The following is a 14884-nucleotide window of genomic DNA, read 5'->3' on the forward strand; positions in this document are numbered from 1 at the left end:
TCATCGTTTTCACTATGTATTGAATCTTCCTGGTTGTAAGGAATCAGTGTTTTTGAATGATATTAAGTAATTGCTAACTATGAAAAGGTTTAGCATCCACTACAGTTCATCGTAATCTTTGACTGGACTTCCACATGAAAGAAACTTCCCCTCACATTTGTATGTATATGCCTTTGCTCATGTGTGATGGGCTTCCCGCAATATCATTGACTTTTTTTTTTCACCAATGCTGCATGTAGGTGTTCTCCTTCATTACAATTTTCCTTATATTCACTTATAGATAGTATGTTGCTTGTGTGGCAAGCATTCTTCAACGAATCATAAATGCCTACACCAGATGCAATTCGACCATCAAACTATGTATTCATCTTGCTTGTTATTGATAAATAGGATGAAAAGAACTTATTCATCATTACTCATTGCTTGTAATTGTTCATCCTCCACTGGCGACTGTTGTTTGTTTGCATTTAATATCCTTCATAGTTGCATCCTCTCAGAGTTGAATCGTTGTTGATGATGGAGACGCCATTACGTTCATCTGTATATATTTCATGCCTTATTGACTGGTGAATTATTATATCCACTTGCATGCCAAATCCCTCCACTTGTATGGGACAAATGTATTTGCTTGCATAATTAACTTCATAGAGGTGATTATATCTCCATATATTGTTTTTAAGTGTATCAATGCATTCATAATTCATTCAATGTTGTCACCCGTTCATGGATTACTGTACTTGCTTGTGAGTTGATCGGCTTTGATAACAAGGCTTTATATAGATAACTATATAATAATGGTAGCCAAGAGATGCAGCATTTGCTTGTTGATATTCAATCAAATACTTCGGAACTTTAATTGGCATTTGCATTTTTATGTTTGCTCAACTATTCAAGATTCATTCTTGGTTAATCATCAGGGTTTGGACCCAATCATATATTCCTTTCATGTGTATTTATCATTCGGAATTTGGACTTTGTTCCCTGTATTGTATTTAGGTTTGTAAGTATAGATAATTTGAACTTGGCCCATGGATGAGTTAAGAGTGTCATAAGAAATCACTGCAATCAACATCATCTATGTGCCTCGTTTGTTCACTCCATATTGGTTATCATTCATGATCGAAGTGCTTCACCTTGTTGCTTACAATGATATTCATTGAAGAGGACATTGAACCATCATTGGTAATCAAGTTGTACTCTTATCGCTTCACCTTTCATAACTCGAAGGTGAGGTATACTCATTACAACTTCCTCATTCATGCTTATTGATGTTTTATCAGCTTCAATAATTCACAAAAGTTTGATTTACAATTCATTTTAATTTCATTGCTAATGAATGAGATGTTAATGCTTCATACACCAAGAGTCTTTGGTTGCTTATATGAAATTTGAATGTTTCCAAGTCTTTCCTTGATTAACATTTGCATTCAAAATGGCAACTCATCATCATTTATCGGAAATTTGATGTCATTATTAAATCAAGCTCTTTGTGATTATTCAAGTTCAAGTATAAGTTTTTTGAGTTCAAGTTTGAATCCGACTTCGAATTCGAGTTCATTTCAAGTTCCATGCCATCATGAGCTTAGCTCTTTAAAGTTCACCCAAGCTCAAGTTCTATGTTTAGGTCCCCTGTAGTCCCAAGTATTGTTCAAGTCCCCTGTGGTCCAACTCAAGTCCTTACATGAGTTCAAATGATCGAATCATGTTCAAATTCAGCTCAAGTTTGAGTCCAAATTCATTGTCATTTTTTTTAATGTTCATTGAGTTCGCTTGTATTTGTTTAAGTTCAAATCTTTGACATCTGATCCAAATCAAGCTCATGTTCTTTATACTTTGTTGTCTTTTGCTTGATTCCAAATTATATGCAAATTAAATTAGATTCAGTTTGTTATTATTAGTTCAATATCAAGTCTTCTTATTGTTCATTTAGTCCAAGTCCTTGAATCTTCAGTTCAAATTCCGACAGCCTCCCGACATCTCCCCCGTTTAGGAGAAAATCCGAGAGACTAGCCTTCCCCTCGTAGCTACTTGAGTGCTTCAGGTAGGTGTCAAATGATACCGCGGACAAAAATTCTTTAATCCCCCCCCCACTATATGAGCGTTTAAGGTTCTTCAGGTATCTGTTCAAAGGAGCACAGTCGTTTCCCTACGTATGGGTACTTATTTGTCGTCCCCCTCATGCTACATGAGCGCTTCGGGGATTACCCACATCGTCGCAAGCGCCGTGTCGGTTTCCCTCCCTACTATGCTACGTGAGCGTGTAGGCGGTTTGTCGGTTCGTTGCAAGCATCGAGTGTAGGATTTTTTTTTTTAAGTTAGAAATTTCTACCCTTTTTGTGTCGACGACGGGGTTGGCTCATTGATCGAGGTGAGAGAAGGCATGCTTCTTCTTTTTTTTGAAAACCAAAGTGAGGAGCTCGGCTTCGGGGGAGGCAGGTAGAATAGCAAGAAGCGAAGGGAGCTCGCGGCTGTAGTGGTTCGATAAAGGAGGTTGGCGGGTCAAGGTCAGAAGTCTATGGAGCTCGTGTTAGAGAAAAGGAATGGGGAAGAAGCTCTCTCTCTCTCTCTCTCTCTCTCTCTCTCTCTTGATTTGAGAAAATCCAAAGGTTGGGGGCTAGAGGAGTTCGGGATTTTGCTTCAGATGGGGATAAGTTGACTTGGATAGAGAGGGAGGAGGAGAGGAGATCAGAAGCTTGGACATCAAGACTAGGGCGGATCGAGGTCGGAGGGCTTGTGGATTTCGAAAGCTGGTGTTGTGGGAGAAAGGTTCGGGTCGGAGGGAGGTCGGACGGCTTGGAGGAAGATGTCGCGTGAAGGAAAATGAGCGAGAGGAAGAAGGATCCGACGTCTGAGGCTTCGGTCTCATTTTAACGCAAGTGAGAGCAACGATCGAGGCAAGACCTTCACATGCGGGTATGGGCTTCTGAAATAACACCGAATAATAGCTCTGCGACTGGATTTTGCATTACTTAGGCTTGATATCAGCAGGGATACGGGATGGATTTGCGGAAGAGGTAATCATTCATGTATTTGTTTATTTGCTCTTACCTTTTTTTATTCATAACAGAGGTCAACATTGTGTGACAAGGGCACCATTCTTCCTGGCAAAATGGAAGAGATGTTTGATCAAATTCGAACTAAACTTCATGATGTTTCAAAGTTTCTTCTTCTGCCTTTTGTGTGAGAGAAAACATTTCTGACATCTGTGGGCCTTGAAAGTGCAAATGATCTTGAAAGTTTGGCATTGCGACATAATATATCATGCACACTGATAGTGTTACGGTACCACCTCTGCCAATACTGTTTAACCAAGGAACACAAGTACCTACTGATTTCTTGGACATAATCCTCCCATAAGAAGGATAACTCTTATAAAAGTGGAAGAGACGTTTAAGCTACAAGGAACACAATAATAATGAAAATTGATATTATTAATTACTAATGATAATTAATAATAGTAATAATAATAATAACAATAATGAAAATAAAAGATTGTTAGAGGAGATTGGGGTTGTGGGATTGTTTGATCGGGCTATTTTGGGCTTGGGCCCCTGGATGTTAAATTGGTTTGGTTGTGAAGTGGAGATGTGTGAGATTAAGTGCAGCAGGAGCTTTTTGGGGAGAGAATTTGAAAACTGTGAGATGAAGTGGAGTCGGCACGACAGGGAAGAGGAGATTGGCAAGCTAGGCTACGACACAGTGAAGGGTCAGTGTATAAGGGGGTTAGTTTGATCGAGTGCCGACATATCAATTGTAGATGAAAATGAGTCAGTCGAGCAATTCGGCTGGGATGATTGGGTTCAAATGTGGAGTCGAATCGGGATCATGTGGATCAAGCAACTGATTTGACGGTCCGAGGGACGAGGCGAGTTGAGGTAGTTCGGAGCAAAGTTGAGATGGGAGAAATCGATAGATTGCGTCATATGGATGGCAATAGGCTGGAGACATGCAGGATTCGCGTAAGAGCTGGTGGTGTCGGATCGGTCGGATCTTGTTTGATCGAGGTTCTATTGTAGGGTTCAAACGAGAACGAGCCGGGAAGCTCGATCTTGCATATGGAGGATCAAGTCGGCTTACAGACGAGATTGGGGTTGTTGGTGGAAAAAACTGAGGCTACAACAATTTGAGGAAGGGCTCGGCAGTGGAAGAAGAAACAAATGAAAGCCTCGTTCGATTTCTTTTTAACGACGAGGGCCGAAGCAGTACGTGATTTGAGAAAAAATTCAAGGAGAAGACAAACGTCGTTGAATTGCAGGTATTTTGCGGGATTTGAGCGGGATTTGCGAGCCTCGACTCTTGTGAGGAGGTCAACAAACTTTAGTTCATTATAATTTAATTTCAAGAATTCTAATAGTAATAAATTTCATGTCTTAGTTTGCCATTTAAAAACGACCAAACTAAAGATCAAGTCGCAACAGCCATGCCAATATCAAGATTGAAGAACGGAATTGATTGCTCAATAAGACAGTTTTTTTCCTTTTTTTGTTAACAAACCTTTTAAAATATGTCTTTTCAAAAGGCATCTGTTGCATTAATGGAACTAAGAGTCATATTATATGTTGAATGTTTAAAAAATAAATAAATAAATAGGACTATTTAGCTAACCTTATTTGGATGAACATCATCAAAGACATGGGCTTGACCAGCATAAAATATGGTCATTTGACGACCAACATTTTGCATGCCATTATATCTGTAAAAAGTTAAATAAATAAACATGAAGTCAACCCTTTTGCTGTGAGTCAAAATAATTCAACAAATGCATTCCATATGAAAATTAGGATCAACCTCAATGCGTTTGATGATTCAGGCTCATTAATCTGTAAATACTTTGGACTGCTACTATAAGCTAATACCCTAGTTATGCTTCTTTTACCAGGTACGCTGCTGGAGGAAACAATATTCAAAGCTCCAGAGCCTTTCATGCCAGTCCTAGAACCTTCATCTGCTGCAGGTTGGGACATAAGTATGGCAGCATCCTTGGAGACATATGAAGATGAAAATGGCCCACTTTTACCAATACGGGATTGGTAATGTAACATTGAACCAGGAATCATAGGGCGGCTAGATAGCTCCATGTTGGAAGCAAGCAAAGAAGATCTACTGCTAAGAAGAGAATGTAATGATGTTGGCCTTAATGGCACTTGCATGGGAAACTGCATTTCATCTTCCTGATTTTTCCCGGACCTATCACTAATAACTTCTTTTCCAAGCATCTGAGGTTAAAAGTTATACGAAGCTTGAGTAGAGAAACATTGAACATTGTGGAAGAGAAGAACAAACTCAACTGCTATGTTGACTGTCACCTTAACAGAACGAGAACATTCAGCTGCATCTGCACATACTCGTCTGTTTTTTTCGGTTATAAAACCCATGTAAGCTGAATCAGAATTACTTCGTTTCTTTCCAGAAACTGTGTTACTTGCCTCCGGCCCGGAGGAATCAACCTTGCTTCCATGAATGAGAAAGACAGCAGAACTGTTCACTGCCTGCCTCTCTACCAAACCAAAAGAAGTGGACATACTTCAATTAGCACCAAAAAAGAAAAATAAAAAAATAACATCACTATCTAAATTGGGATGGATCCATTAAGCATTCAGATCTCAAGTGAATTATAAAATTGATTGCTCATATGGGTACTGATGACAGTATTCAGAAGTAATTAATAAATCCAGCAATATTCCATAGACATGGAATCTTCTCTAAAAAGAAAAGAGGAGATACAATATATTTCATCTGTAAAATCATATTATCAAGCGGAAGGCCATGCCATTAAACAGTATTTTTCCCAGTAAACTGATAGGAAATACTTGAGTTCACAAGTAATCCTAAGGGTAATACTTGAGTTCGCAAGGAAAACTACCACGAATTGGTGAAAAACAGCGAGAATAGCACAAAATCTGGGAGAAAAACAGCACAAATGATAGATTGTAATACGAAAATCAAAGCCAAACAAGCACGAAAATAAGATACAAGTGATCCTCAATTTGAGAAGAGGATCGTCTCTCCCAAATCTCTAGACAAGAGAGTCTAGAGCCCAAGTCGCATAGAAACCCTAATGGAGAACAAAACAAAACCTAACCTCTCCCTAAAACATCTCATGCTCTTTAATACATAAACTTTCCTAATTTAATTTCCCTCCCAAGCCCTAACCACCCCCTCCATTGCAATTGTGGGCTCCGAAAATTCGGCCCCAGCCTCCGTCATCGTTGCTTTTCTTTGGCGAGGGAGTTTTAACAGAATTAAATTCCGGGGTAAATTTTGGAAGACATGGGTTTGTAGATAAGACACTACCCAGAGATTTCGCCCTCATTTTGCGAGAACTTTATGATCTGAGTTCTGGTTTCCTATAGGCACAAACCCCTACAGTTAATTACCCCTCTCGATCATGAAAGAGAACTTTCTATTAAGGCTAGTCATTAATCAGATACATCATATCCGTAGATACTTAGTATCAAGCATATAGTAGCAGCATGGGCTTAAGGAATTCACGAATTTGAAGAGTTTGGATGTTAGAGGTTCACGATTTGATATTTAAAATGGAAATTTTCACCATCTTGCACTTAAGGCGGATGGTGGGGGAATGGAAGATGGAACCGATCAAGATCTCATGGTTCCGTCGTCCCGAGCCATCGTGGTCCCTGGTCTACTTAGTCAGAGAAGGTAGTCGACCCAACCTAACAAAAAGATCCTTATTGGCAGCCATGGGTTGCTTCGTCTAAGGGTACCTTGTATACCTGTGACTACCTCCTCTGACTAAGTAGACCAGGGACCACGATGGTCCGGGACGACGAAACCATGGGATCTTGATCGGGTCCATCATCCATTCCCCCACTATCCGTTTTAAGTGCAAGCTAGTAAATTTCCAATTTTAAATATCAAACTTTCAAAAACATAAACCCATGCAGCTACTATATGTTAGATACATGTATCTTTACATAATTGATCGACAACTAGCCTTAATCGAAAGTTCTCTCTCGTTACCGGGAGGGGTATTCAGTTATAGGGGCTTGCGCCTATAGGAAACCAGAACTCAAATCATAAAGTCCTTGCAAAATAAGGGCTAAATATATGACTATACGAGTAATGTGTTATCTACAAACTCAATCTGCCTTCCAAAAATTTACCCTGGGACTTAATCCGTTAAAACTATGTCGGAAGCACAGGGGAGGCCGAGGCACGAATTTTCGGAGCCCACATTTGATCAACAGAGAGGTGGACTATTCTACATATATATTCTTTCATTTGAACACACAACCAAGTATGAAGAATAAAATGTTGATCCTTTATCATACACTTTAGTCATCTCCTCTTTAGAATCATAAATCCCTAATTTCCAAGAATCAAATCTAACTTTTTGTCTAGTCTTTTTTTATAATGACCACCTGGATAAACCTATTACTCTGACTAGCATCTTTTCTATTCTTTAAAATTATCTTTATCGAGAAAATAAATTTTATATCTCTAAATCATCTCTTTGAGAATTTCTGATGAAAAAAGCTTCATTTTTAGGGTATATTAGGATATTTTGGTAAGAAAAATATATTTAAGCTAGTAGAATTAAAATTTATTTTGCCCTTCTTAAAAAGAGAGGTTGAACACATTATTTCTAATTCTCACAAGCAAATTTGCCAAAATAACTAAACAAAAACTTAACAAGCACACAACCCTCCCGACCTCTTATGACCTTTAAATGAATTTTATTTTAGGATTGTCAAATATTCTTTGTGAGCATGATATTTTTTTTTTAACTGATAGATTCTCTAAAATGATACATTTCTTATCTTAATCAAAAACTAATGATAAAGCCCACATAGCCATACTTTTCTTCAAACAAATTATTAGACTACATGATTTACCATCAAAAAATAGTTTTAGATAGGGATGTTAGATTAATTTATATTTTTGAAAAAAACTATGGAAACTATTTAGAATAAAATTAAAATTTTCATCTAAATTTAATCTACAAATAAATGGTCAAACATAAGTAATAACAATTCCTTAGGCAACTACTAAAGTGTTTAGAATGTAAGAATATTAACATTTGAGACATACATCTATCTACTTTTGTGTTTATATATATATATATATATATACTATGATGCACCGACACTTCTCCTCAAAGAGGCGTGCAGTGTCCGACACCGTGTCCGACACGACACTCGTCCGACACTCCTCCGACACGTATCGGACACGCCGAAAACGTGTCCGATTAAAAAATATTAAATGCAACTTAGACACGCGTGTCCGACATGCGTATCTTAAATATTTTATGAATTTTTTTAAATATAATTTATTTTATTTTGCAAGATTTAAACTAAATTTCTTATTTCCTTGATGATATGAGATTATTGGAGGTTGCAGATCTTTCTCTAGATGAACCAGAGTTGGAAGCAATGATATTCAATGATGATGATAATGAAGGACAAAGATCAATCTCTGAATTTAATTCTATTATTCCCTCTATTGAGTAGTTGGACCTTCATGTTGTACTAAATGGGTTTTTACTTATATTTTTGTGATTGTACTAGACATTTTGTACTAAACATTTTTATGTTATAAGCTAAACAAGTTATCATGAAATTGATTTATTATTGCTTGTCATTTTTAATATAATGTCATCTTAATTTATATATATTATATTAAAAAATTATTATGCCGTGTCCACGCCGCACCCGTGTCCTATATTTTTAAAAAATGCCGTGTCCCGTGTCCGTGTCGTGTCGTGTCCGTGTCGACGTGTCCGTGTCGGTGCATCATAGTATATATATAAGTGTTATTTCTAGAACGATTCCAAAAACACCTTTCAAAATCATCTATAGTTATAAACCAAAGAAACCAATTGATAGGATAGATAATTCTCATCAGTCATTTTTTGATGCTACATTCAATCTTGCACAAAATTTTCATGTTTTATATAAATAAGTAAAACAGCAATTTTAATTAAAAAATAATAAATAAACAATTGTAATAAATTCAAAATAATCTTCTAAAGGATATAATGAAGTAGATCATGTCTTAATTCGAATTCGACCAAAGCGTTATCCCAAAAAATATAGTAAAAATCTTAAGAGATTTGGATCAATATTATCTTGAATTTTCTTCTAACATGTGCATAAGTCATGTTTTTAATATTAATGATAAAATGTTTCATCAGGAAATAAAGCTTGAATATTTGCAAGTTAACCCTATCATAGGAGACATTAGTCCAATTTTACAAGTTTCCCATATCATACAATTCTTAGATACATATGACATTATTTTAGAAGAACTCTCTCCACCAATAAGCACATCATCTAAACTCTTAGTCAAATGGATAAATCAACATCCTTCTGAAGAAACTTGGATGGCCAAAGAAAATATAGAGAAGCTGCCTCAAATCATGTTGATGAGTACATAGACTTTAACTCTACAGAGCAGAGTTCTTTGAAATCTGGTGGAGTCGAAGTAATACCAAGACATAGGCTAATGATAAGGTTACAAAGTAAGCCATTGCATCAAGATTTGGGTCATTCATCATGCACAACACTCTTTGCAAGTCCATTAATAACCAACAATCATTTTTAGAGCATGGAATAATAATTAAAAAGCTTAAATTTAAATCCCTTCATAGGTAGGTAACTTTATTTCAATATCACTCTACTTGCCTTTTTGGCCAATTTGATCTTTCATGTATTTGGAAACTTTAACATTCAAATACTTGCTCCTTATAAAAAGAACATCTATGAAAACATCCACCGTTATGTTGAACATCTTGAGTGGAGAGAAGAGCATAAAGAGAGAAATATCTCGTGCTGTTATTCTCATCAACTTATGTTATTCGTATCGTGGCCCTTCACAAAGTCAAGCACATGTTTTTCTTCTCCCAAACTCAAGAACTCACCCTTCTCCCATTGGGGGAATTCCTCCCCAATCAATGGCAAAGGGAAAAAATCCTTCCTTTCTAATAACATTGATGGACATGTGAAATGGTTGTTAATGCACATATGTAATGGAAATGCCAGACATGAGCACTAATACCAAAGTCAAAAAACTGATGGCCCATTACGTTATTATGAAGCAACCCAATGGAGATCAATTAAGAAAATTTGGGCCTCAGTTCATCGAACATAAGTGCATGCATGTGTTGATTGATAGTTTGAGCCAATCAAGAGGCTAGTAAAACTGTTTGAGCCAATCTAAACAATGATTCAACCAAAATAGAATCCAGTATGGTTTAGTTTCCCAAAGTTCCATGCTAGCTCAAAACTTTGTTGAGAAAATAAGTTGTTTTATGAACCAAACAAGCATAAACTCCACTTCTTTTCATTCAACTCCCTTTTATATAAAATAAGAAAATGAATGTTAAAAATTAAGGATACAGTCAAAATTCTTCCAGTAAATGGCAAGGGTTTCTACACTTACATTTTTTTAACAAAATCCCATAAAGTAGAAGAATTACAGTAAGAAGATTGATGTAACTATTTTTCAATAATACTTTATGCATGCAGAAATGTTCACTTTATTAAATATTAATATTTGATTTGATGAACAAATATTTTTCCCGTATGATGCTTTTTGTTAACTGAACAGAACAGACAAAAAGTGAAATTATTGTTGCATTATGTATGTATGTAAACTAAGGACGTTGCAAGAACTTTCTGGCAACAATTTCATGGTTGATGACTAAATAGATTTCATTTTTTATACAGCTATTGTTTGTTACTAATTACTATGAGCCACATATTACAGAAATGAACTTAATGCGTATAGAAAGAACTAGCAGTCTGAAAGAAATTTCTATAAATATCTAATTCTAGGGGTTACAAACAAGTATAAAGGGAGTGATAAGTAATCATTTAAAAATTAGTAACAATTTCTTCTTGGCTCAAGGATTAAAAATGAATATCAAGCATTTAGTTCAGCAGCATCTGACACAATGGGGGGGAAACGTCTTCTGACAAGAACATCAAGTTTAAACAAAGGGCAAACAGAAAATAGAAAAATAAAAAATGTAAAAATCTTTTTTCTTAAGAAGCCACATAATAAGACAAATAATGCTCCACGAGAACAGTATAATAGTTTAGTTATAATCACTTTAATGCAATGGCAAAAGAAAATACTTTCAACAACTTATGATCAATAGGCAGATATGAAAAGTTATGGCTCATCCAAAACGCATCTATTCTTGCAAATGACATACAAAAAAATTGAGATTCACTAAAAAAAAACAGGTCAAAGAAAAATGAAATCAAAGTTCAAAGTATAGCGTGCACAAACCCAGCAAAAAAGAAAAAACTATAGAAATCAAAAACCCTTTTTGTTCCGACAGACATTGCAATCTACAAATGTAAAGGAAACAATCTGAAAGATATACATCAACTATTTTGTAACAATGAAATAAACTTAAACAAGCAGTCACAGTAGAATAACTAGAAGGGGCTGTTTGGCAACAAGTAAGATTGAACTTTAGTGGGATTTAGTAAATCTTATAAATCTGACTAAATATTGAGTGTTAAATCCTGAAAATTGTTTGGTATGACGTAGGTTAAATCTTGATCAATCCTAAGAAACTATTTGGCAACATAATCAAAGATTTAAGGTTGTTGGTTCATTTAGAAATTAAATTTAATGTGTTTTGAATTTTATTTGCGTGTTCTCTATGGGACTGTTTGATAATTAGATAATTAGTAATATAATAACTAATTTGATAATTAACTCCTAAATAATTAATTTAATAATTAGTAATAATTAAGCTAACTTCTAATTATATTATTTATCATTATAACTAATTAAAAAGTTTTAAAAAAATTAATAAGTTATTATTGCGTCTTGGAATATTCGCGGCGATAGAAAAATATATAATTTAACGTCTTAGCGTTGTACAAAAATCAGCACACAAGCAGATGAAGGAGATAGTGTAGCGTTCATAAGAGAGAGAGGGTGCAGCATTTATAGGAGACACCAAGATTTTTATGTAGAAACCCCTAAAAAAGGGGGAAAAACCACGAGGTCTGGCTCAGTTTGAATGAATCCACTAGTATTTGCATTTGATTACAAATGAGGCCCTTCCTTGGGAGAAGGCTTTGGCTTGATGTCACAAATGTACATCATATAGATCAGATTACATGGTGGGAGTTATAATAATCAACATAAACATGTTTGTTTGGTCGACAAGACCATAGTCGATAGGATAAAGATCGAAAAGACCGTAGTCGGCAACGGATGTTGGAAGGACTGTAGTCGGCAGGAGAAAGGGTCAGAAAGATCGTTGTCTGACAAGGGAGGTCTGAAGGATCGTAGTCAGTGGAAGACCGGGGTCAGAAAGCTGTTGTTGGGCAATGGAGGTCAGAAGGACTGTAGTAGGAGGGGTCAGAAATACTGTTGTTTGGCGATGAAAGTCGGAATGATCGTAGTAGGCAATGGAGGTCAGAATGACCATAGTCGGTAGGAGACTGAGTGTCAAAAAGATCATAGTAGTAGGGCAGTACTCCGGTAGAACTCTAGGCATTAGGTGGTTGGCCCGGCAGAAGTCCAAGCCTCAGATGGTGGTCCGGCAGAAGTCCGAGCCTTAGGTGGTGGTCCAATATAAGTCCGGGCCTCATGTGATGGTCCGTCAGAAGTCCGGCCTCAGGTGGTGGTCCGGCATAAGTCCGAGCCTTAGGTGGTGGTCTAGCAGAAGTCTGGGCCTCAGGTGATGGTCCGGTAGAAATTTGGGTCTCAAGTGGTGGTCCGGCATAAGTCCGGGACTCAGGTGGTGGTACGGCATAAGTCCGAGAGTCAGGTGGTGGTCCGACAGAACTCCGGGCGTCAGGTGTTTGTCCGGCGGAACTCAGGGCCTTAAGTGGTGGTCTAGCGGAACTCAGGGCCTCAAGTGGTGGTCCGACGGAACTCATGGCCTTGAGTGGTGGTCCAATGGAGCACAGGGACTGAAGTGGTGGTTCGGCGGAACTCCAGGTGCTGGTCGAGGAGGAGCGAGGAGGCAATAGTGATCTCCGAGCTCTCTCTTGCTCTCTTGCTTGGAGCCACTTATCAAGAGGGAGGAGGGGTCTATTTATAGATTTCATAGAGTGGCATGGCTCATAAATAGGAGAAAGATCAAGGGTAAATGAGGAGTGGTTTGGATGGACGGCCGATTAATCCCTTGATCATGGATCGCTCATCAAACATTTGAAGGTCTTAATGATGTTCGAATTTTGCGATCTTGAGCTTGTTGGATTTGTCTCGTGGAGCCGCTTGATTCGAATATAAGAATGTCATGTTTGGAAACAGTTTGGTAATCCAAATTGTGGTTTGAACATTCCAACATCGCTTCGAGTCCTCGATTCAAACCCATTTGGGCTCAGATTGAGTCGAAGTTGGTGTCCTTGGGTTCGTATTTCCAAGACATTAAGTTCCACTATAAGTTGGCTGAAATTGGAGTTTGGATGATCCCAATTTTAATTTCAGAAGTTTCCAACATGATTTTGCCTCGAGATTCGTGCCCGATCAAGACAATTTTTGATGATGTATCAATTACAATGATAAATTACTTATTATATTAATAATTATCTAATTATATTATTGAATCCAAATTAATTTGTTAAATATTTTTTAAAATTATAATTTTTTTAATTAATACTCATATTATTTTAAATTAATGATTTAAATTAAATTATATTAATAATACTAACTTAGATTAATTTATAATTTAGTAGGTCGCAAGGGTTTGATTTTTATTGCTTCGTCGCTTTTCCTCGACGTCATTTCTTCGTGGCTGCTTCAGCTTCGCGTGTTGTGCTTGCTTCTCACGACGGGAGTTCGTTCGCTGCTTCGCCTCCTTCGAAGGTGTCGTATCGGCAAGCTCATAAATCCCGTAGTCCGTAAATTGGTAAATTCACCAAACGACAGGATTAAGTAAATCCCGGATTTAAGTTGTAAATCTGTAAATCCGGAATTTATGCGGGATTGGTATTTACGCAGTGCTCCAAAATTGTTTGGCAGGAGCAGGATTTACCGTAAATCCGGCCTAAATCCGAGTACAAATCCGATACCAAACAGCCACGAAAAGCAAATTATAGGAAAATTTTTAAAAGCATAGTCCACCATTTTCCACTTCTACATATAATGCACAAACCGTCTATAAAAAACTTGGCCACATGCAATAGCTTACACAGCAAACAGGTTTACGAAGAACATAGAAGGAATGAATGATCAGAAAGCATAACCATAAGCTGAGATCTAATCCGAGCGGAGAACTAACCTGAAAACATATCAGCGTTTCCCTTGACGAGGCCGTGTACGGTAGAAGAAACTCCAGCAGAGGCTGAAGCAGATGCCGGTGCTTCCGTTACCATCGCTGATGTCTCCATACCCTCCGTCGCCGCCGCTGCAACTGTAGCCGGCGAGTTCCCGCAGCTCATGGCAAGAAAGTCGTGGAAGATGGGGTTCTTATCATCCGCACCCATCATCACAACCGCCATTATCTTTCTGCTTCCGCCTTTATCCTCTTCAAAATCGTCGCCCAAGAGGGAAAAAGACCGAGGAGCATCATCTCCATCTCCTCCTCATGGCCGCGGCAACCGACGCAAAGAAGTAGGAACTTTTATTACATCTCCTCTAGGTTCGTTTAGGCAAAAAAAACTGTCTGTACCTGGTACAACTTGGTACTCAGAATTCCCTATGAGCTTCTTTACTTTTTTATAGGAAATTGACAATCACGCCCAACATTCATTAACTAAATAAAAAAATTACAAAACATAAGTCAATAAAATAGCTTATAAATACGAAAAAACAGTAAAAGTTGTAAGAAAAATATGCAATCAAGAAGTACTAATTGATATTAACCCAATCATTTTTAACAAGCCAGCAAACCCAAAGCGGCTGAAATATAATTGACCCAAATAAAATACTACTGCAAGCTAGA

At 37.3% G+C, this 14884-nt stretch overlaps 1 protein-coding gene across 1 annotated transcript in view; it reads right to left on the bottom strand.

The window, feature by feature from the left end:
* LOC110096617 (protein TIFY 8) overlaps positions 1–14631 on the bottom strand; it is a 46430-nt gene extending 31799 nt beyond the window's left edge. The window contains exons 1-4 of the mRNA XM_020822652.2: positions 14222–14631; positions 5307–5497; positions 4789–5216; positions 4606–4693 (exon numbers count right to left, since the gene is read on the bottom strand). Coding sequence (XP_020678311.1) covers positions 4606–4693; positions 4789–5216; positions 5307–5497; positions 14222–14441 — 927 coding nt within the window. The 5' untranslated portion in view covers positions 14442–14631. The remainder of the gene's footprint in view (positions 1–4605; positions 4694–4788; positions 5217–5306; positions 5498–14221) is intronic.
* Between the last annotated feature and the right edge of the window lie 253 nt (positions 14632–14884).

The sequence above is a fragment of the Dendrobium catenatum genome, unplaced genomic scaffold, assembly GCF_001605985.2.
Source record: "Dendrobium catenatum unplaced genomic scaffold, ASM160598v2 fragScaff_scaffold_847, whole genome shotgun sequence".
NCBI lineage: Eukaryota > Viridiplantae > Streptophyta > Magnoliopsida > Asparagales > Orchidaceae > Dendrobium > Dendrobium catenatum.